The following is a 24,072-nucleotide window of genomic DNA, read 5'->3' as shown; positions in this document are numbered from 1 at the left end:
AGGTTATGCTGACGCCGTGCCATTGAAAGTTGAAACGCTCGTCTTACGCAATCCCAACAATCTTGTCAGCTCTGATGTAACCAGAGAGGGAGATGGAATTCTAATTTCACTCAACTTTTCATTTCCTTGTGTCCCAGAGCCAGGCTTCAGAGGAATCTGCAGCAGTAACATTTTAGTTCTGCAGGTCTTGGCACACTGAGCATCTCTGTCAGTTTGGCGTGTTTGCTTTGATGCTCTCGTGTCCAACCATCTCTTTATCTCTGTGGGACCATAATTCAGTCCAGTTGTAACAGGACTCCCCCACCCCCCCTTCCTGACCCAGATCCACATCCTCAGCCATTCTTGGCATCTGCTGTTGAGGAGAAGATAGAACAGCTGGGGTAGCGCCCGCCCACAGGGAGAAAAAAAAAAGCCCACATCACCTCCTCTACGCTTTATGCCCCGTTAAGCCCTGCTCTGGGTCTGTGTTGTGAGCAGCCAGGGTTATTAATACCCCTGTGAGTAAGTCTTACAGGAAGAGCCAGGTTAGCACGCCCATTGGTCAGTGCCTCTCATGCAGAGAGGAGCGGCGTGACCCCGAACCAAGTGGCACATACCAGCCCTCTCTGGGACTTTCAGTTTCCACAAACTGCTCTGGCTTCTTTTCATACAGGAAACAACACTAACACTCTTTGCTAAAGCTGAGAACCAATCAAGTGCGTATTTTTCACCTGGTAGATTGTTGGAGAGGTGAAAGGTCATGGTGAAACTGGGGCAAAGGTTGTGTCTTGGGAATCCATAGTTATTCCCCCAGTGTGATTTGCTGCCACCCAGTGGATATAAACCAGAAACAAAAGTTCACATAAGGCTCTGAATGGATTTAGCCACTTGTATTTTATTGGCCTAGGTGTGGTACATGGCACAGTCACGTTCCAGTAAACACAGGAAAGACTAGAACTACATCTCTACCAGAACTTGGTGGAACAAATGTGGCATCCTTCTCACCTACAGAATGAGCTTTACACAGAACGCAGGCAGAATTACAGTGTAAATGTAAGGCTGGGTGTAAATTTCAGTTGATGCAGTAAAATTTCCATGCGACACGTCTGACCTTCCACTATGGTGGAAATAAGATGTCAGTTTAAGAAGGTAACATCTTCAATTAGCCATCCAGGAAGATAATCAGTGCCAGTTTAAGAAAATGATTTTTCTTTTTTCATAAATTTTTCTCATGACATCTTTTTGACCGATTTTCATATAACATACAATACATTTATCTCAATTTTACTTCTTAACCTCAAAATTAAATTTGATCTCAATTTAGCATTTAAAAAAATGTCACTGGAGCTTTAGACACACATGTTTTCCAGTATCCTGATGTAGTTTTTTTCTTCAGTTCAAGTCAATTTGATTTATGCTTTTTTCCCCCCCTTTTTTTTTTTTTAATATCAAAACTTTTTTTCTGTTGTGGCATTTTTGTAATTTCTTTCTTTTTTAAATTTACCTTTACTACTACATCCCATGTCCTGCTCTACTACATAAATGTATTTTTATTCTGTTACCAGGTGGTTGCCAAGCAACACGATGATATTGCATATCAAAATATTCACAACTATAACATCTGATGTAAATGAGATGCTACTGTTGTGAAACTGAAATGATACAATGCTTGTATAAGGTGAGATAGGTGCATAAACACAAAGTGTGTCCTTTTAGTTGGTCAGTAGGTAGTTGTGTAATGTGATTACACCATAGTATCTGATATAGGTAAGAACTTATAGGGGCCTAAGATGTACCTGTGTGCCAAGTTTGGTTGATTAACTCCTGATTGTGTAGGAGTTGGTGGACAGACAGAAACTATGTATTTTACAATAAGATACATGTTTGTCATTGCTATGAAATATTTTCTGAAATACAAATGACTTTTTCTTTTCCCACTGGCATGAGTGGACTTCCATACATTTCTCCTGTTGCCTTCTGTAGAAATCCCCACCTGTCCGTCTTTAAAGAAACACTGAGGAAAGTCAAAGTGCATTTCTAATGAGCCGAGATGGGTCCACAGTTCTGCTGTTTTTGTGGACTGGATGCAGCTGAACAAACACACAGTGGGCCGAGTGAAAGGAGATGTGGTTGACGGTGATCCATACATAGTCACCTGAGTTAAGCAGGGGCAGGTGGGCTGACAAGTGCTGGGGTTGAGGAGCGAGTCTCTGTCCTCTTCATCGGGTTTAATGCTGGTCTATTTAGCAGCTCCACTGCCTTTTTCCCCCATTAGCTTCTTTATGTTGTTCGGATTTGAGCGTAGCGTGTTTTAGACCTGCAGAGGTAAAGAAAGAAAAAAGTGCTTAGTTATTGAGTGAGACACCAGGGTGTGTGTAACACTGTAAATGTACCTGGGTGTCTTTTCTGAACTCTGTCTGACTTGAGAGGAGCTCCTAAATTGCACTTCAAGTCTGGAGTAGATCCCCCCTGCAGGCTGTAACACACACACACACACACAGAGAGAGAGTCCGGAAGAAAAACAATCCAACATGAGGCAGCTGCAAAAACAAGGACAGCAGGTCTGACAGCTCAGCACCAATCTTGACCACATGATGTGAAGAAAGACAATAAATCCTGGTCAAAGTCACATTTCCTGCACCCTGACAATCAATCTCATTTTAGGTGTACAGTAAATAAACAGCCACCTCTTTAGTATCCTTGGATTTACTCTGTTCCTGGTCTCCAAACCTCATCTTTGTCAGGTAGCCAATGATCTCCACCATGCGGCGCTGGTCTGGTTAACATGCAAAGAAAGTGGTTAATGCAAGACTGAAAGAACGTAGTCTGACTCAGTGGCTTAAAATAGAAAAGCATCAATGAGTCCTCCTTTACCTTCCTCTCGCTGAGCGTCCTGGTTGTAGCGCATAGAGCGAGAGCTGTCCCACTTACTCTTCTGGACGCTTACTCTACAACACACACAAACACCCACAGAGCGAGCACCAGTTAACTTCAAACAGCAAACACGAGAAATAGATTATACGTTTTTTCAATCAATGTTATTGATCCAGATTTACAGCAGAGAAATTCGTTCAGATTATGTTGTTATATCAGGTTGGTGCCGTACACTTTCAGCCCCACATGGAACAAACAGGCACTGAAAAGGAGCAGCTTCCCCTTAACCACAGAGTATTTCCCAGGTTGAGTACCCAGCTTAAGGGGACTATCTCCAGTTAAGTGTGAGAACAGGCAGCCAAGGACAATGTCCTGACCTGATTCTCCACACCTTACCTGTAACTCCTAAGTCAAAATAACTTGTGCCTGTGACGACAACCAATCAGGACACAGAGCGCCTTCCCACATGCAGTAAACATGGCGCAAACGCAGACTGAAGGAGAAACATTTCAAAACAAAACACCGCAACACACCTCTGACCAGTTGCTGTTGACATTCTTGCTACCAGAAGTCAGATCCTGCTAACTTCCACATAAAGATGGCAAAATGATTACTGACTGGGACTAATGTGTCTCAGAACAGTCACTATATCAACTTAAAATTAAACTTTATTCATATAGTACCACATCCCAACAACAGTGGCCTCAGGACACTTTATACTGTAAGGCATATCCTACAATAATACAGAGAAAACTCCAACAATCAAATGACCCCCTTCAAGTAAGCACCTGGTGACAGTGGGAAGAAAGAAATTCCCTTTTAACAGGAAGAAAACTCCGGCAGAACCAGGCTCAGGGAGGGGCGGGGCCATCTGCCACCACCGGCTGGGCATGAGGCAGGAGAGAAGAAACTGTGGAGGACAGCTTAGATTGATAATAACTAAGAATTAAATGCAGAGGGGTGTATAAACACAGAGAGTGCAAAGAGGCGAGTAAAGTAGAAACAGTGCATCATGAGAAACCCCAAGAGCCTAAGCCTATTGCAGGGTAACTAAGGTAGGATTCTGGGTCACTTGATCCAGCCCTGACCATAAGCCTTATCAAAAAAGAAAGTTCTAATGTTAAAACCAGACTGGTTGGGCTGAAGGTCGGAGGTGGGTTTTGTGTCGCTATTTCCCTCACTGCCGGATTTCAAAAATGTCAGTTTTGATTTTTGTGAAGGAGTCTGAAGCCACTGACTGGCATGCAGTCTGTTGATGTCTGTTTTCAAATTGATTTGGATCACTTGGAAACTCGGCTGAGAAACTACAAAAACATTACCTGGTACCAAGTACGACCACTAGAGCAGGGCGATATGACCAAAAATATTTATCACGATATATATTTGAAAATTTGCAATAACGATATAACTGACGATATAATTGACACTAGACAAAATACTTTACAACTCCACAACTTTATTAGTGGAAAAAAAATCAATGTATTTTCACTTAAACAAGCAGCTGTTTTTTATGTGCATTAAAGTTATATAAAAATTTAACAGTGCAAAATTTCTTGCTGACAGTTTAACCAAAAGGTATTTCCAGTGGAAACTGGCCGACATATCCTCAGCATAACCATGTATAATATCCACAAAACTTAAAGAGGTTATACACACACAATACGGTAATATTATGTTGAAGCACAGTACGCATCACTCTGCGAGGCTCCGCCTACGACAGCCGTAATGCTCCGACAATCCATCAAGCGGTGCGGCGTCGTAGCTTAGCAAAGTCGTACTAAAACATTTGACAGATTTTCGAGCGCCATGTACATAAAATCGTTTCGAGGTCAGTAAACACAACCAGAAAAATCAAAGGATTGATTTTAAGTGTGCAGTATTTTCCAAAAAACACGGTAATAACGACGGCCCGCTAGCATGCGCTACCAAAAATAGTGCTTTGTTGTGTATCTGACGGACGAAAGCTAAACCAGTTCCACACTGAATTTGCAGCATTTTTACAAACAGTTCTGGTTCATCCGTTTCATTCAACGATCGCTTTCGCCCTCATTCTCCGTCGCTGCCATGCTTTTTCCGCCATGTGCGTATGAAAACAAAGGCACTGCGCATGTGCGTTTTACCCAAATTCTATCGCGGTATTCCATTTTCTTATCGTTGCCCAACATTATACCAGTATTACTGTGAACGGTATGATATGGCCTTAACTACCACCTAATGGAAAACCCTAAAAGCTGAGCTCAGGGGATCCACTGGTTTCTACCCAGGACTGGTTTACCTGTTGTAACTGTTTACCATCACCAGAGGGCACCAGCTGGTCTATGGGCTACTATCGTTCTCTGTGGCTCTTCTGCCACAGACAAGATCCGAGTCATGCTAGACAAAGAAATTTTTAATTGAAGTGAAGTCTGGATAGCTTGAATCAGAGGTGTGGACTCGAGTCACATGACTTGGACTCGAGTCAGACTCGAGTCATTAATTTTATGACTTTAGACTTGACTTGAAAAAATGTTCTAAGACTTGTGACTTGACTTGGACTTTTACACCAATGACTTGGGACTTGAATTGGACTTGAACCAGTTTACTTGAAAAGACTTGATATTTTACCCCAAATATAAAATTTAACATGCATATTATATAGAGATTGAAAATGTGACGTCATTCACGGGTAGAACCGCAAAGGATTCTGGGAACTCGTGGCAAGCGGTACTAGCGCACACAGACTTTCAATTGAAATCAGTTATACAGCGATAAAAAGAAACACAAAAATGTCAAGAAGCTGTTGTATTATTAACTGCAATAGCCGGTCGCATGACAGCCACGGGAAGCCGACGGGTAAAGAGATCGGTTGTTATCGGATTACGTCGTTGAAGAGAAATTGTTCGAGCCATGTTTCCGAAGTAACAAAGAGGCGACTGGATTGCAGCCATTCAAAGATCAAATATAACGTCCCAGAACACTCCAGCTCACAGGTTAGTCTGCTCCAAGCATTTACACGAAGGTCAGTGTTTTTTAGTAGTTAATACGTCATTTTCATAACATAATTAGTGATATAGGTTACAAGCAAGTCTGGCGCTGAACAGAAATTGTCGCGCTATGCTCCTGTGTTTATTGTGCATAAATAGTGAATTGTCCTGACACAATATTGCGTTTCGCTTCTGTTATTATGGTACATTGACAAAAACATATACTTTTATTCACAGGATAAAACAGGTTTTTTGTATCACTAATTGCCCAGTACGATTACAGCATACAATATTATTGTCACTGCTACATTTCTGTGATGCTACCAGAAATGATTTCCACTACTAATTAATTACCGTTGAGCTCAAAGGTCCTATTAATAAACGGTTAACGAATGTGTATTTATGACAACAATTTGTGAGACTGGTAAACTTATGATACGTACGATGGTCTTTACTTTCTACACGGTGCATTTCAAGGTCCTGCACCCATCCGGCGGTAAACTGTACCTGGGCTTGTTGCAGTGACCTGAAGTTACTAAACTTCATGAGTGTATGCACTCACTCCAAGAACCGTATGATTATAAATATGCATATAAATATGCTAAGATGAGATAGCTGACTTCATCTAACTAGCAAATGTTGTCCAGGCTACGTTGGTGATGCAGTTTTTTTTAATGTGTATGATATTTTTGTCATGCGATTTTAAAGCCGGTCCTACAACCGCATCCAAGAATAACATGCAGCTTATCTCAGAACTGTCGGTGAAAATTATTCTTGGAGCTAAGTTTAATTGAGCTGCATTTTAAAGAGGTGCAATTTCACAATTTGTGTATATTTTCTAAGTTCACTATTTTGTCATGTGTTGAGAAAAACACAGATTTTAAAATTACATGGTCTAATATTTACATTTAGCATAACTGCAACATTATTTTTTCGTTTTTTTTTTAAAGACTCGAAAGGACTTGAAATTCAAAGTTTCAGACTTGTGACTTGACTCGGACTTTTACACCAGTGACTTGAGACTCGACTCTGACTTGCCTGACATTACTTGAGACTTGACTTGAGACTTGAGGATAAAGACTTGAGACTTACTTGAGACTTGCAAAACAATGACTTGGTCCCACCTCTGGCTTGAATACCCATAATGCTTTATTCCTTCTAGCCAAATATGCAAACAAACACAGATGTGGCAACATGAATTCTGTTTCAGTCGGAGCCACGCCCAGTTTTAAAACACCAAGACTGTAAAGGCAATGACACACCCCTCACAACAGGACTTCAACAACAAGTTACTGAGAACATGGTGGCTTCATCCATCTTTTCTATACAGTCTATGAATGTGATTAATACAAAGTGCTGAACCCTTATATTAGCTCCAGCTACATTTTAAAGAATTAAACTTCAATGCACAGCTACTGCTTAGCAAATTTGTAAGTAGGATAAACATGTAGATCTACTCACGTGAAAGGCGTGTTGTCCCTGGTCTGTGACTGAGGGAGGAAAAAAAGCACATTCTGAAGACAAAATAATGAATGTTGTAAAATTGAAGTAAAAAAGATAAGCAACAATTATGACAGAATATCTAAAAGGAAGTATAAGTCAGTGTGTGAGATCTTTTTATGGACACACAATAAGATATTGTGGAGTATCAATAATAAATCCAGCTTTTTCCTGTAGGATGTCTACTAATATCAGATATGCACCAAAATGCTACAAAGTCAGTTCTGTATCCATATTTAGGGCATTTCAGTTATTTATAAGACCCAGCTAAAAACAATTCATCCTGTTGTAGGTTACAGATAAGATGTGTCAGATATTTGGGTTGAACTCTGCCGTGTTTGACTCCACTAAGGAGCCGCAGTGAAATATTCATGAAACTGCTGACTCACTTTCTCAGATTTTTCTTTGCGTTGGAAGTTTGGCGAGGACAGCTGTTTTTTCAGAGGTCTGTGAGCCTTTTTGGCCTTCTTAGCAGCTGGAAAACAGAAAAACAGGATGAGATGTAGTGAAGGACTGCAGCGCCATCTGCAGGCTGAAAAGAGAAATGCCTTCAGTTTCCATTCTTAAGCTGTGAGGACTGACAATGAAATGTTAAAAATAGATGAGGTGGTGGAGATGAGGGTGGAACAGCGGTGATGTGCTATGAATAGATCGTGTTTCGTCAAGTGTCCTCATTTTGCTTTAATCACTTAGAGGCGCTCGGTGACGAGAGGATTGCAGGACTGTCGGGTTAAAGGAAATGAGTAAGCATAACATTATGCGATCATTAGTCAGAGCACATGGTAACATGAAGCCATCACGTGATTAAAACCAGTCAGTGATGAAAATAGGATGACTTTGGGTTTTTCAGCTCTCACACTGCCAACATCAAAAGCTACTTCTGATAAGCTGCCAGTTCAGCCCAGTATGTAACAGCCATGTATGTAAAGTTTCAGCATCTTGTGTTCTAAGCTGTCAGTCAAACCTGTTTTGAAGACGAATAGGTGTGCCACTTTTTTCTGTCCAGCGATTCGTATTAAAAACTTAACGTCTGAATTGCTCCTCCTATTTCTAAGTTCTAACAATATCTCTTCTTAAGCTCTTTATTAAGACCAGAGTAAACTAAATGGATGAATGGACACTAGAAACAATGCTCAGAGAGTAAAGTATCTCTTATTTTATGATGAGCCTCATCTATTTGAACGACGCAGTGTCTGTTTTGTAAATCATCAGCCTTTTACATCTGAGAGGAAACAGTCAGCTTGAGGCTTCAGAAAGAGTCATCCCTACAGCTGCAACACCCAATACCAGTATACCTGGGACTTCTGATCCTCTCAGAAGTACTACCTGATGCAGCTAGTTTTGGGTACTATGATCACCAAGCATTTAAAAAAATCTATTAGAGGATAATAAAGTGTTTTCACTAACTTGGCCAAAAAGAAAAACATATTTTAGCATATAAATTAGCACTCTCTTCTAAACAAGTCCTTCAACATGCTGATGTTAAAAATATAATAAAAGGCATCTATCAAATTGTTAAAAGTACTAATTACAGTGTATTTTAATTGTTTCTAGTACTTTAATTCTAGCAGTGTTTTGTTTACGTAAAAGACAAAATATGTAAAACAATTAATAATGAATGAGTCTGTTTAATGAAAACACTTTACGAAAGAGAAAAAAATATCCAGCTGTAACTATAGCATGCATCAGCTCAGTAGTTGAGATCACAGCTCACTGCGAGGAAAGTCTTTATGCTGGTACACAAATGAGCCTCGAAACTGCAACTAAACTGTCACTGCGAGGCAGAGCTGTGGTGGTAATAAGGACAATGAAACCTCTGCACAAGCATTTTCCTGACAGGAACAGATCCATTATTACTATTAATATAAGATTATTTCATGTATCACAGATTATCATCACATATTATTGTTACTTCCTACATCCACCTATGAAAGTACTAAAGAAGAAGCTGAAGGCTCCAAGATAAGCTCTTTGTCTATAGAAAGGATGTAGCCCTGAATTTATGAGACAGGTAAAGATACCAAAATACAAAAAAAATGTTTTTTTAAAAAGCTACATGAAAATGTAAATGTAACACATGTATAAAATATATAGAATTAAAAAAAAACATAAGAATACAATAAAAAAAGTTAATAAACATAAAGATCTATAAAAATATGTACAAAAAACAAAATATGTACTGAACTCCTGCTTTAAACATGTTTCCCAATGAAGGTAAATCAGATGTTGTCCTGACTGTGTGACTAAATTTTGTGCTGAACGCATCAAAATCAGATTTTACTTCATACACCTTTTTCAGGGTGACATTCAAGCAATTTGTAAGCACTAACAATCTCCATTTTCAAGCTTTTCCAGCACATTACCAAAAAAGGATGACTATTTCACTTCGCATCACCTCAGTCAGATCATGAGAAAGGCCAAATTAATAAGTCTTCTCATCAGATATTTATGCTTCTTTCTTACGTGACACAAAAAAATAGGAGACAGATCTTGGCTTGTGTTGTTTTTTAAGTTGATTCATTCAAAACTAACTGTAAGATGCTTAACTACATTGCAGTCTGTGTTGCTGAAGTCCTAAATTATCACCTTTAAAGTGTTTGTGCTAATAACATCATGTACAGTAAGACAGGCACATAGAACAGCACTGACTGGGAGAAGCTTTGAACAGTTGACATACTCGGTTCAATTCAACATATAAGACTTGAATGCACAAGCATCTTTCAAAAACCTATTAAATCTATCATCTGTGATATTATTATATACAATTATAATGTATTGTTCATCTCCCTTAAACAAACAGGCAGCCTTAAGGTATGAAATATTCATTTGTCTACTGTTTCAGTGGCTGATAGTGTCCCACAGGCCTTAATGTGAGTTTGAGGCAATTATGTTTAAGTTGTTTAACGATAAACAGATTTTGAATGAAAGCGAGGGAACTTCGGTAGCATAAAAAAGTCTATATTCTTTGTGTCCATATGGATCAGCCATATTACCATTATTTCCCCGTAAGGTTGCCAAAAGCACCAAGTTAATACTTGAAAAAACTGCAGCAATACACAAAAATATAATCAATATTCTATTTATTCGGTGACAACGCCGCTTTTAGCCTTTAATCAGAAAGCCTTAAGTTGGCTAGTTAAGCATCGGGCTAACGTTTAAAGCGTTCACTTTGGGGAAGTAACTCGCAATACTGCTACTGCTGTGTAGTCTTGGTTAAATTCACAGCATATTACATAAATTACCCTGCAATAACTAATTGTTATAATAGCGGCACCGTATTGCATCACACTGAGTACATTTCAATCATTTATCCCGGAGTTTGCTAGCTAGCAAAATAATAAAAACAATTCCAAAATTAGCATGTGTAACGTACACACTCGAGAAAATTATTTACTAGCACTTACGCAAACTCCCCCATTGTGAAAACGTACAAATCCATCTTGCAGACTCCTTGTATTTTTCGTTTTCCAGCAAACACTCATTAAAACGGCAACACCGGACACGTTAGTGCACTCACCCCCGACTGTTCGGGGAGGGAGGGGGTCACACATTGAAGAGACAACGTGCAGAGCTACAAGGCAGCCCAGGCAGAGAAATGTTGGTTTTAGACTTCTGTATCTGATAAGAAAACTATTCAAAATCAGATAGTGATTTATGGTGAATGAAATACGGTTACAGTTTCACGAAGTTTTAAGCACCAAATCCAAGATTCTTCATTACTTTATACAGAAAAGCTGGACATGGTATGCAGAAAAAACAACAACAAAACAAATACAAATAAACGAAAAAAAGTTTTGTAACTGTCAGTTTCCTTTTAAAATTCTTAGTGTGAACAACATTACACAAACAACCACGTGTGTGCGCATGCGCGCATATATTAGAACGCTTTGATTCCTTGTGATGCGGCAACTTTGCTTTGATCCTTTCTGACGTGGCAACTTTGCTTTGATCCCAAAACACATAAATAGGAGCGCCCACCTATTGTACTTTATCGCTTAACGGACATTGACCTGACAGCAACAAAAACCCTTTCGAGAAGTTTTGAGAGCATTTTATGACAGAAACCAAACCAAGTTCAGTTTTGTTTCTCACCAATTCACAAAACAAGCAGACACGTTACACCATGTCAGCCAACCCATCCTTTGGCTCAGATGAGCTTGAAATAAGTCGTGGATCAGAAAAATTCAACTGCAGTTTCCAAAACTCAGTTGACTTTCCACAAAAAGAACATGTCAACACCTCAGCAAACCCATCTTCCTCTGAAATATCATCTTCCTCTGAAGATGATTCTGAAATATCATCTTCCTGTGAAGGTGATTCTGAAATATCATCTTCCTCAGAAGGTGATCTTGAAATACCTGAAGGGACCATTTTGGGAGATCACCACGTGGTAGAGGCTTTCCTTGGGGAAGGAGGCTTTGGTGTTGTGACCAAATGTCGCAATACAAAAAACAACCAAACTGTGGCTATCAAAGTCAACAAGGGTAACCCTAAAATTCAGCAACAGGCAAAACTGGAAATTTTCATCCTGGAGCAGCTGCGACGCTTGGATCCAGACAGGTGCAACATTGTTGAATGGAACGGCTATTTCCTCGATGGAGAGCGTATTTGCTTAAATTTCGAACTCCTCGACCAAAGCCTGTGGGACTACATAGGGGACCGGAAAAACCAGGGTCTCCCAATAAGAGAACTCAGTCCCATTTTGCATCAGCTCGCAAATGCTCTGTTCCACCTGGGTTCTGTGGGAATAGTGCATGCTGACCTCAAATCTGGAAACATAATGGTTGTGAATCGCCATGAGTCTCCCGTCAAAGTCAAAGTTATAGACTTTGGCCTCGCACATCCCGCTTCTGCACTGATTCCTGGTCACCGTCTGGGGACGGTTGGTTATTGTGCACCCGAGGTTATGCTTGGCATTCCATGTGATGAAGCAATTGACATGTGGGCTCTGGGGCTGGTAGCTGTGGAGCTTGCTACAGGGGTGCCTCTCTATCCTGGGGAAGACAATTATGATGTTTTGAGATTCATAACTGAAACCCAGGGTCAGCTACCAGATCATCTCCTAGATTCTGGCTTCTACACTGATTGGTATTTCATCGAAGATAACTACAACGAACAGCGCTGGACATTTAAGACCAAAGAACAATTTCAATACGAGACAGATTATCAATCCAAGGAAACTCGATATATAAAGCTTAAGTGTCTCGATGACCTCGAAAAACTAATGAAGGTTAGGCGAGGACCTGAAAATGGCCAACAATTACTTGTCAGGCTAATCAAACAGATGTTGGCCTTGGATGCAAATCAGCGCATAACACCCTCAGAGGTTCTGAAGCATCCCTTTTTCAACACTGGCCTCTCAGGGAGAGCCCCCTGCACTGACATGAATAGCACAGGGGGAGAAAACCTTGTGCTCTCTCAGCAGCCTTCAAACTGGGAAAGTCATGGATCGCAAAAATTCAACTGCAGTTTCCAAATCTCAGTTGAATTTCAGCAAAAAGGACACGTCAACACCTCAGCAAACCCATCTTCCTCTGAAGATGATTCTGAAATATCATCTTCCTCTGAAGATGATTCTGAAATATCATCTTCCTGTGAAGGTGATTCTGAAATATCATCTTCCTCAGAAGGTGATCTTGAAATACCTGAAGGGACCATTTTGGGAGATCACCACGTGGTAGAGGCTTTCCTTGGGGAAGGAGGCTTTGGTGTTGTGACCAAATGTCGCAATACAAAAAACAACCAAACTGTGGCTATCAAAGTCAACAAGGGTAACCCTAAAATTCAGCAACAGGCAAAACTGGAAATTTTCATCCTGGAGCAGCTGCGATGCTTGGATCCAGACAGGTGCAACATTGTTGAATGGAACGGCTATTTCCTCGATGGAGAGCGTATCTGCTTAAATTTCGAACTCCTCGACCAAAGCCTGTGGGACTACATAGGGGACCGGAAAAACCAGGGTCTCCCAATAAGAGAACTCAGTCCCATTTTGCATCAGCTCGCAAATGCTCTGTTCCACCTGGGTTCTGTGGGAATAGTGCATGCTGACCTCAAATCTGGAAACATAATGGTTGTGAATCGCCATGAGTCTCCCGTCAAAGTCAAAGTTATAGACTTTGGCCTCGCACGTCCCGCTTTTGCACTGATTCCTGGTCACAGTCTGGGGACGGTTGGTTATTGTGCACCCGAGGTTATGCTTGGCATTCCATGTGATGAAGCAATTGACATGTGGGCTCTGGGGCTGGTAGCTGTGGAGCTTGCTACAGGGGTGCCTCTCTATCCTGGGGAAGACAATTATGATGTTTTGAGATTCATAACTGAAACCCAGGGTCAGCTACCAGATCATCTCCTAGATTCTGGCTTCTACACTGATTGGTATTTCATCGAAGATAACTACAACAAACAGCGCTGGACATTTAAGACCAAAGAACAATTTCAATACGAGACAGATTATCAATCCAAGGAAACTCGATATATAAAACTTAAGTGTCTCGATGACCTCGAAAAACTAATGAAGGTTAGGCGAGGACCTGAAAATGGCCAACAATTACTTGTCAGGCTAATCAAACAGATGTTGGCCTTGGATGCAAATCAGCGCATAACACCCTCAGAGGTTCTGAAGCATCCCTTTTTTCAACCCTGGCCTCTCTAGGAGACCATCCTGCACCAACATGAATAGCACAGGGGTATAAAAACCTTGTGCTTTCTCAGCAATCATCTGATTGTCTGGGTGTCCAAAACTCTAGGGAAGCTAGCAATTCTTGTGAACAAAAGCCCAAAGTAATAACAACAACAAAAACAACCAATGAATATGGTCTTAAACTTAGGCACAATTGGGCTTAAAATCTATTCACTAATCACTCAATATTCAAAGCAGAGCAGCAGTCAACTTACCATCACATCAGTCCTTCGATCAGACCTACAACAAATGTCTTCCTTCTCTCACCCCAACCGGTCGCAGCAGATGGCCGCCCCTCCCTGAGCCTGGTTCTGCTGGAGGTTTCTTCCTTTTAAAAGGGAGTTTTTCCTCCCCACTGTCGCCAAAGTGCTTGCTCATAGGGGGTCATATGATTGTTGGGTTCTCTGTATGTATTATTGTACCATACAATAATACCATCTACCATCTACCATACAATAATACATACAGCCTTGAAGTGACTAATGGTGTGATTTGCTGCTATATCAATAAAATTGAATTGAATTCAAGATGAATTTGGAACTAATTGGAAATAAACTGGATATTAATTAATTAATTTGAGCATCAAATAATTGTTGTTTGTAATTCTTTATAAATATAGTGCTACTCTTTTACTGTTTAAATTGCTACTGTTTAAAACTGACTCGTTTATTCATTCACTTGAGCATAAAAACACACACACACAGACACACACACACACACATATACCAGTCAGTGCTTACATACTAGGTCTTTGCCCTACTTTTTCATGCTCACTGGTACAAATGCCTGTTACTAGAGCTAAATGCTCTCAGTGTACTCTCACAGTTATCGAACTGTACAAATGCATACAAAATAACGCTCACGTAAACATAATTGTGCACTAGTTTGCCCTTATTGCTGCAGTTTGTTTTAAATCACTTTGAATAAAGCTCAGCTTCTGTCAGTCTCTCTTTCTTACACACACACACACACACACACACACACACACACACACACACACACACACACACACACACACACACACACACACACACACACACACACACTTTTTAAGCACTTTCAAGGCTCCCCTTCAGCCGTATGAAATAGAGAATGAGATCCTGCTGATGCAAGAAAACAAGAATAAATTCTCCACCTTGCTTCTTAGAGAGTTCCTCTTCATCCCCAACCTCGTCTTCAGTGACCTCTGACCCTGTGGTGTACTCCTCATCCTCTGACAGAAGAGACTGCTGTCTCTGAAAGGGCAAAGGTCAAGGCTTTTAGACACACACTTCTTTCTCGTCTAAAGCAACATTTGCAGGTTCCTCATTTGTAATTTTCAATCATTTTAAAAAAGTAAGCAGATATCATGAAAAAAGAGTGTCCTACCAGCTGAAGACTCCAGTTTTTCAAAAGGGAAAACTGGTTAAAGACACAAAGTAGACACAGTAAGAACACAGAAAGGCTGAGGGCAGACAGACAGAAGCACACAGAGAAATGGGAAGTGTGCGACTTACGGTGCTGCCATCTCCTCTCAGAGATCTGAGGACTGTTGGCTCCAAGAGAACGTCACAGTCCTGAACTTTTTCTGCACTGGACTGGCTCTCCTCAGCACTGACACACACACAGGAACATTTGCAATTAGTGCATCGATAACACACACAATGAAAAAGAACATTGTGAAAGAATCCTCACACACTCACCCCTCTGCCGATGGAGAGTTTGACACACACACAGCATCTCTGTGCAGCAGCAGGTCATTGAGGACTCGGGTCTGGGCTGAAGTCTCCTCGTCACAGTTCTCCTCATCGGGCACATTCACTATGTGATCCCGCGTCTTACAGCCCTGCACACACACACAAACACGAGCAAACTGGATCAGGATTTCTTCTGCAGGGTAAATTTGGGTGTTTGTCAATTTTACCCACCAATCAGAGAGATGTCAAACAAACTCTGCTGCAGCCAGAATGAGACTGCTTGCACAGTGTTTAATTAACATGCACCACGTCACAGGTGCACGCAAATGAGACGAAAACTGTCTTTAGCCTGTAACCACAAAACTGTGGGGGCCAACATTGGAAACCTGAGGGATGTGGCCTTGGAAGTGTTTGCTGAGCTAATATCACATCTGTACACAGACTGAGTCTGCTTAATTTCTGTTCCATATTTAATCCTTACTCTCAGGTTATTCTCCAGATTTTGCATTAAAATTGTCTTGAAGTCCCAAGTTTTCACTGATTCTTCCAATGGTAATTTGGTAAATTGTAGAAATATTTTTATACTGTATTCTACTCTGCTGCTGAGACTCTTTCTACATTGGAAAACGCATCTACTAGCACACAGGACACACACCAAGCATTTCTGTTCAATCAATCAGACTAATTTCACTTTGATCTACCGACAAAATGAAGCAATTTCCACATTTTATTTATTAGGCTTTGGGGCAGTAACCTTTGAGCCTTTATAGGGCGCTATAGTTTAGATCTTTATATGACTTATGACAGGGTTAATGTTTAAATGGATCCAGTTTAAAGTTTCAGAGATCTGATGTGCAACCATGTGTAGCATTCTGCTACAAAGTTCTTAATAACATTCTGGGGAAAAGTCACATGACCTGTGAACCACCACTTTTAGATCAGTCAGATGCTACCAACACCACCAAGTCCAGATTATAGAACGATATCCTGGTCATGTTGAACCAGCTGTATGCTACAGCAATGCAGCAGAAGCAGCATCAGCTCAGTGTGAAAGAGTACTGCTCCACTTCATAGTGGTTTTAATATGAACTCAGAGGCTTAAGGGGGTAAATTATTTTCCACTAACATATACTACTACAGTGGTGGATGCTCGCATTAAGCATTTCATTTTCAAATAACTATGTCAACGCATGTACGAGAAATTCCCGTGAGCCAGAAGTTCAGGCTTAAGCCTGATCTACACACTCAATTCAAGTAGTCTTTCTCCTACTCTTGCTTCTGAATGATGTCAGTGCTGTTTTTGAGGGGCAGCCACTCAGAAGAAGGTTGCCGTAAAGGACAGAGGATGGCAGAACAGCTTGTTTTAGACGAAGATGAACTAAGGAGCTGTACAAGTATATCGGTATCGGATAAATATGGATTAAGTGAGATATGCCTATAACTGACTTATGCCTATCTATATGTCCTCACATTTACTTGTCCTGTTTTATCAATAAAATGTGTGTTAAATGAACTCCAAGTGTGAAGGTGCCCTAAGAAAGTAAAGGCAGTATTAATGCATTAAGCATTACCTTGCACCTAGAATAGGTAAGTGTGTGTGTGTGTGTGTGTGTGTGTGTGTGTGTGTGTGTGTGTGTGTGTGTGTGTGTGTGTGTGTGTGTGTGCACATGCATACCTTTGGTATCCCAGTGGGGTCAAAGCGGAGAACCCGCTGGTTGCAGCACGGATATATTCCTGCACCGTGCCAGCCTCTCTCTGTACCCATGCCAGGGTACAGGACGCTGTCTGGGTGGTACTTGCACTGCGTCAGCTCTGCACATACAAACACCTACACACACACACACACATACAAATGATTTTTAAAAGTATATCCTGCACGCACTCTTACTCTGTTCACTTTCTCTTTATTATTCATTTTGCTCATTTGTGCAACACACACACTATAACACTCCAACCTGCTGGCATCGGAAGCAGGTGAGGTAGTTGATGGTACCCCAGATTCTCCAGTAAACCAAGACCCAGGACTTGAGCTCCTCATACAGGCCTGTGATGTATTCGTGCACATCCCAACTCTTCTGTCTGCACACACACACACACACACACACACACACACACACACACACACACACACACACACACACACACACACACACGATCACTCACACACTGTGATCAGGAACTCAGCCAATCAAGTAAAAGGTTAAAGTAAAAGGTTTAAAACAGCCATTAAAACATGCTGCTATACCTGGTGTGTGTATAGATGATTTCTCCACGAGCGTCAATATTGATTTTGCCCGGAACACAAGAAATTTTCCTCTCTGTGTCTTTGGTCAACAGCTTAAGGCACAGACCACACCTGGGATGAAATGCAAGGATGACAAAGAATATAAATTAAATTAGCAGAGAATATTCACATGCTCGCTACACATGTCAGAGCATAAAAAGAAACACAATGCAAAAATAAAAAGCTTATACTCACCTGTACAGAGTTGAGGCATTTCCCGGTGAATCTCTGTTCTGGTAGTTTGGGTCAAAGAGACGCTCAATTTTTTTTTGAAACAGTTTGCTTTGAGGGTGAAAGACAAGAAAGGATCAAACTTGAGCTGATTTTGCATATATCTTAATAAAAGGTTATAAAAGTATAAGCCACTGTTGCTTTAGTAAAATTATACCAGGTGCTTTTGTGACAGTAGCCTTTGTGCTTGTGCTTCAGTTATTTAATGCAACACATGCAATATTTCTTTTATTGGTGTTATATGGAGAAACTGTAACCTGACAAAACTTCAGCGTAGGAATCATGTAAAAAAGTCTGACACTTCCTAGATCTTTAGACTGAACTGGCTAAAAAGAGAAGTCACTGCATTGTTCTCTACATCGAATCTGTGGAGCTTAAAAAGACCATCTGTCTGCAGCTGAACTGCTGCAGCCATCATAGTGTTACTGACAGAACTTTTAACTTCTCTGTGATCATTGAGAATTCAAGGAAATATACTATTACACTGGCAGATGCTCATACCAAAAGCTCAGGCTTCAGTCAGCGCTGAATGAGTTTAAGTTTTGGTTCGTGGTTATTTAATTAACATCTTTCTTTGCCTGTGGTCTTCATTTGTCTCAGCTATAGTTACTTTTTTACACTTCTCCCTGTGCATCTTTTGTAGATTTATTCCCAGTCTTTTCCTACTTTTTTCCTGTCCCACCTGTTCCTACCTGTGTCCCATTTCCCTACAAAGTCTCAGTGCATATATTTGTCTCCATCCCCTGTCTCCATGTTGTTCCTGGTGTTGCTTATCTGCATTTGAGTCCTCATTTTGAACTGAAACACAACTGCATTTAATGGCAGAAGAAGATGTTCTCTGCGGTTCGAACCTTCTGTTTGCTATGTGCAACAAATCAGAAGCAGTTAGCACAAATGGAGGGGTAAGAAGCTAAAATGGCTTGTTTTAGATTAAGACTAACCCTAACTGAGGGTCCACGCCGAGGCCCGGCGTTAAAAAAGGATTATTTTGAAATGCAAATGATGCAAAGCTGATTCACAGCTTTGTCCAAATATTTGTATTCACAGAGACCCAGAATACAAATACGGTGCCGAGAATAAGCAAAGCAGCTCGCCCCTCTTACCTTTTAAACTTGTCTTTTTTGTCCCTGATGTCGTCGGCCTCATTGTGGCTGAAGAGTTCAGCGATCCGTGTGGCCAGGTTGCTGTTTATGCAGTTCATGTTGCAGGGAGTAGCCACAATGGCACTCATGTGCTTGTGGCAGTACTGGATGCACTCCTCCACCTGAGCCAGACGCATATACAGAGCACTCATCAAACAAAAATGGGAAATGTCCTTTCAACAATGCTCCGTCCAAACCATGTCAACACTTCTTTAGCAGTTCTAGCTCTTCTGAGTAGTGGTGAGAAAACACTGCTACCGTAACTGCACGGGGGCAAAAGAACATCTGCACTTTCATGCAACACTAACTTAACAAAGCTCTGTGTGTAGGCCTCTTGTTTTTTTGTGGATTAGGAGCAATTACCCATTGTTACCTTTGAACTATCATTCTACACACTGCCTGCGCCTTACTGGGCAAATGTGAGACTTTTGCACCTTTGCTGTAACATTTTTTTTGGATATATCTAAGAAAATGTGTTCACAGCTGAAAAACAAAAGGCCCGATGCACATCACCACACCTTGCGTCACATGTCACAACACTTACTAACGTGTCCATCTTCAAGAACTCGGAGGAGATCAGGATTGAGATCACATTGCTGGGCTCTGTAACCGACAAATACCACATGACCAACCAAGCAAACCCCACGAACGACAAACAAGACAGAACACGCAGCCAGTGACGCACCAAACACACACCACGTTTAGTGACCAATAAATCAAGCGCCACAGGTGGTGTAAATGACAGCTCAGGGATGTGTAATAATGTTGATTGTTTTCTGTTCTTGTTTCTTTTTACCAAGTCGGGGTTTGTCCTTGTTTCCCTCTCCTGCTGAGTTCCTCCTGACGTAGTTCATAAGCCAGTCAAAGATCTGCACGTCACAGTGGACTGAGATGTCAACTTCCTCCCACCTCTGGGGGTCCACAGATAAATATTCAGCAAAGTAACGCATCTCCTTGACCAGAAGATCTCTGGGACAAGTGAAGTCCTGCTTCAGGTTCTTGGTCTCATCGCACACATGGATGACCATGTTGGGACTGTAGGGAAAAGCCAAAATAATATTCAATCATATTCATCCACAGGGTGTGTGTGATTAACGCTGAAAACATTTCCACTTTAAGATGGAGTCATGTTTATAGATTCGATTTTCAAAGGATGTGTGAGGAATCTCTCTTAGCTCGGTTCACTGTGGTATGAAAAGATATCTCCCAGCGTACTCTCGTGGTTTCTGAGGTTTTTCATCCTCCTCTGCTGACACTCCTTTCTCTTTCTTCTCCACAGCAGCACTTCTTTCTGTGGACTTCAACTTGGACCCTGTACACAAAAACGTTGGAAAAAACAAAACAAAAGTAAGGTTGTCATGCAGCATGAGAACAAAAATCATACTACACCCCTCTAATTTATTAGAGTCTTTCAATTATGTGTTTCATAGGGGCCTCGGAGCACTTCCGCAAGCTAAATAGCTGTACTGGAACTTACACCATCATGTAACCCATAAAAGAAATCTCTTATTCAAAAAATGTTTATGTGTTTGTGTTTATGTTAGTTGAAGTTTTCAATTTAGAGAAAAAAAGGATTAAACTTAAAATATAACCTGTGATTAGAGTAGAATGACATTTAAACTGCTTATAGTAATTCCAATCGATTATACTGTAACACATAAAATCACATCCAGAATAAGTATCTGGATGATTTTTGTATTTTTGACTCTATACACCATCTGATTGGTTCTGTAACTCAAGCTAGCAGGTATAATTAAAATGCAGACTTAAGTTACAGAGGGTTTAACAACAGGATCACATTCATTGTTTAGGAATTGGAGCTATTTTTATACATTTATACATTTTTGGTTACTTTTGAGAGACACTCAGAAGTAACTGGACAGCATTCCTCATTATTTGATGACAGTTCAAGAAAGATATATGGCTTCCCATGTCTTTGGACTGTGGAAGGAAGCCAGCATAAAATAGGAAAATATATAAAGACCAAAAGTGGTCAAATTATATAAATAGGTTTCATAATTTCATATTTACTCAGCACTTTCTAGTAGTATGTAACAAGACAATAAATTATGTTATTATTATACTTATGTTTGCCTATTACGCTCATTTCCTGTGGTGCGTTTTTATTCTTTAATTTCACGGTGCAGCCCCCGAGTTTATCCACTGTCTGAAAGATTATTGGTTGCCTCTTGCAAACAGAAGGTTTGAACAGCAGGTGGGTGGGGCTTCTGTGCTCACAGCCAGAACTGTGTGCCTGAGATGACCAAACTTAGTATATCCTCCCTCACTGACATCATGCAGAGCCAAAAGTGTAGGAAACTGTGTGAAACAGCATATTTCGAGCAGTCTGAAGCCTGAGCTTGTGGTTCCCAGGGTTTAAACGCACACATACAGCTCTTGCTCCCCATGTACAATGAACTGTGTACTGTCCACTGTGAAGTTTGAAAGACATGAGTAAAGCTATCGATAAAACCAGTTCCTGCTGATTAAACTTATTGAAGGTTTTATCTGTGGGTGAAAGCAACTGACCTGTAACTTTGCTGCTGCTGCTCTGGCCGCTTCCTCTCTCCACTATGTCCCGAGTGTCCAACAGTGTGGAGAGGAGGTCTGACGGGGAGCTGCTTCCTTCTATCAGGGCATTGCATTGGTTATCCACATGAGGAAACCCCCCCATGCTCTTCAGCTCCTCAAACCGACGGGCACACTGCAACACAATTGCATCAGAGCCACAGAATTATTTCTCATTAAAAATTCAGGTCTCTTGTTACTAAAGCATGGAACGAACTATGGGCGGGATGGGATGGATGGAGAGGCAGGATGGATGAAGGGGTTCTAGTTACCCAGTGATCCAGTTACCTCCTTAGGAGTAAAGCCTGGTACTAGCTTGGCCACATTGTCCCAGTTTATGGGCTGGGGCACACCCCACAGGGAGCCCAGCACCATGTCCAAAACCAGGACGTTGTTGTCGTAGGGAAAGTTGTTGTTATCCGAACAGAAGCGACTCATCTCTACACACACAGAGGGCAGGAAACAATAGGCAGCAAGTCAACAATAAATTCCTTCATCTGTTTGATCATCATAGCCAAATTAGAGCTGAAATCACTGTGCAGTTAGCACCCATTTTAATTGCCTTTAAGCATTCTGCGCATAGTCAGCACATAGATTAATACAAGAGTGGCGTGATTGGCATTTTTTTTGTAGCAGTATTCAGACGTGTTATTGCAGTTGGATAAAAGCTGTGTTTAAGTCTATTAGTCCTTACACTAATTGCTCTGTACCGTCTGTCTGAGGGCAACAGGTCAAACAGGGAGTAACCAGGATGTGAGTTATCTTTTATGATGTTTTGGGCCTTTTTAAGACAGCGGGTGTTGTGTAGATCTTCCAAAACTGAATGCTTTCAGGTTTTGGACTATTTGTGAGGTAAGTAGAGTGGGCCAATAGCGTCTGAGGGACCGTTTTGTAGCCCAGATAATAAATTGCTGGATAAAAGGAATGGACCAGTTGTGAAACTGTGCACCACTGCATAAAATAATAAATTTGGCCAACTACTGAGACAAATGTTGTTTCTTTCTTTAGTATGATTTGGTTGTTATGCCTCAGAAACACATTTTCATTGAGAAAAAAAATGAAGTTTATTGTAAAAGACTTTGCTTGGCGGCTGAACTTGCCATTCACTACTATTCAAAGTTCCTGTGTTTTGTTTTTCTGTTATTAAATGCATCACAGGTTAGAGCATACTGGTGACTATGTATGAGCTGAAAGAGGAGACTGATCATTCATGTACTGTACATGATACGGGTAGATGCTGTACGTTTATGGGATGCCGTAGAGGCACAGATTAGGGTAGGCCGAGTGCCTCTGCCCTCCTGCTGAATCAACATCAGATGCTTTCAGGTCACATTAAAATCCTCAGATTTCCTAGGACACACATCCAACAACAGAAATGACACTTACTGTTCTGGTCTGTGAGATAATCCTCACCGTCGTCTCGTACAATCTAATAAGCGGGTAAATGTTTCATCTCATTGTGCGTGTGGATGATGCTGATGCTGCGGTGTTCTCCTACCGGCTAATGCTAGCTAAGTTTGCGGGACGGGACAGATCTGCTGCCTTCAGGTACTCCCTGTAAATATCAAACGACGGTCACTAGTGATGTGGTCCGTCCTATTGCGTCATACCTTCTGGTGGGATTTACACCGACGTATTTAGCTCTCTCTCTCAACGCGTTTGAGCACGGTGGCTATGCGATGACATTTAAACCAAAGGCGAAAGTGAACTAGAACATCAAAAATGTGCCTTCAGGCTCAACTCTGCCTCAGTAATTCCGATAGCCATGGAAGGTAGCATTAGCTTCTAGCTAGCATACAGTTAGCTGAGCAAGTGGCTACTTAAATTGCCGTATGTATGTCATTAAGCCGACAACACAGAAAATGCTATCGGCAGGTTACACTATCAAAATACTACATAAAAATCTACCCCCAGAACACTTTCGATTAACAAAACGCGTTTATTCGGTCTGTATCTGCAACGGTGACTCGTCACTGTTGGCGCAGTGCAGCAGGCGTCCTGTTGCTTGGAGACAGTGGTCGCAAATCAAGTGCTTCTGCCATAAAGTCAGACTTAAAAACAAATTAAATGAAATTATATTATACTAATATGTCATTTAAATTAGCATAAACTAAACAGTTAGGTCCAAGTTTTGAAATTGAAAATCTTGACAAAATTTCTAACATTGTCACTTGAT

General features: G+C 41.0%; 2 protein-coding genes across 5 annotated transcripts; one reads left to right on the top strand and one right to left on the bottom strand.

Moving 5' to 3' along the window:
* Window positions 1-854: 854 nt before the first annotated feature.
* Window positions 855-23,974, bottom strand: sanbr (SANT and BTB domain regulator of CSR). Of its 4 annotated transcripts, none has more exons than XR_014894889.1 (21): window positions 23,283-23,974; window positions 22,185-22,336; window positions 21,858-22,032; window positions 20,544-20,640; window positions 20,125-20,363; window positions 19,873-19,931; window positions 19,290-19,450; window positions 18,151-18,237; window positions 17,917-18,027; window positions 17,627-17,750; window positions 17,347-17,499; window positions 15,678-15,820; window positions 15,492-15,588; window positions 15,364-15,396; window positions 15,131-15,230; window positions 7,706-7,791; window positions 7,278-7,306; window positions 2,854-2,927; window positions 2,667-2,755; window positions 2,373-2,519; window positions 855-2,296 (listed from the first exon to the last, which is right to left on the bottom strand). XR_014894889.1 is itself a non-coding variant. In XM_085297624.1 (21 exons), exons 2-21 carry the CDS (start codon window positions 22,332-22,334, stop codon window positions 2,260-2,262), a joined length of 2,127 nt encoding a protein of 708 aa, XP_085153750.1. In that variant the 5' UTR covers window positions 22,335-22,336; window positions 23,283-23,974; the 3' UTR covers window positions 855-2,259. The 4 variants fall into 4 exon arrangements, 3 of the variants coding, with proteins under 3 accessions (XP_085153750.1, XP_085153749.1, XP_085153751.1); XM_085297624.1 differs by having other exon boundaries at window positions 2,373-2,455; XM_085297623.1 differs by having other exon boundaries at window positions 855-2,455.
* Window positions 11,322-14,584, top strand: LOC146561494 (uncharacterized). The gene has a single exon (XM_085297621.1). The coding sequence runs from the start codon at window positions 11,371-11,373 to the stop codon at window positions 13,966-13,968; it is 2,598 nt and encodes an 865-aa protein (XP_085153747.1). The 5' UTR covers window positions 11,322-11,370; the 3' UTR covers window positions 13,969-14,584.
* Window positions 23,975-24,072: the final 98 nt, after the last annotated feature.

This window comes from Mchenga conophoros, linkage group LG13 (assembly GCF_057382185.1).
Source record: "Mchenga conophoros isolate Kocher_MC1m ecotype Shallow Benthic linkage group LG13, M_conophoros_male_GT1.1, whole genome shotgun sequence".
Taxonomy (NCBI): Eukaryota; Metazoa; Chordata; class Actinopteri; order Cichliformes; family Cichlidae; genus Mchenga; species Mchenga conophoros.
This window is presented reverse-complemented; position numbering and strand designations above follow the sequence as displayed.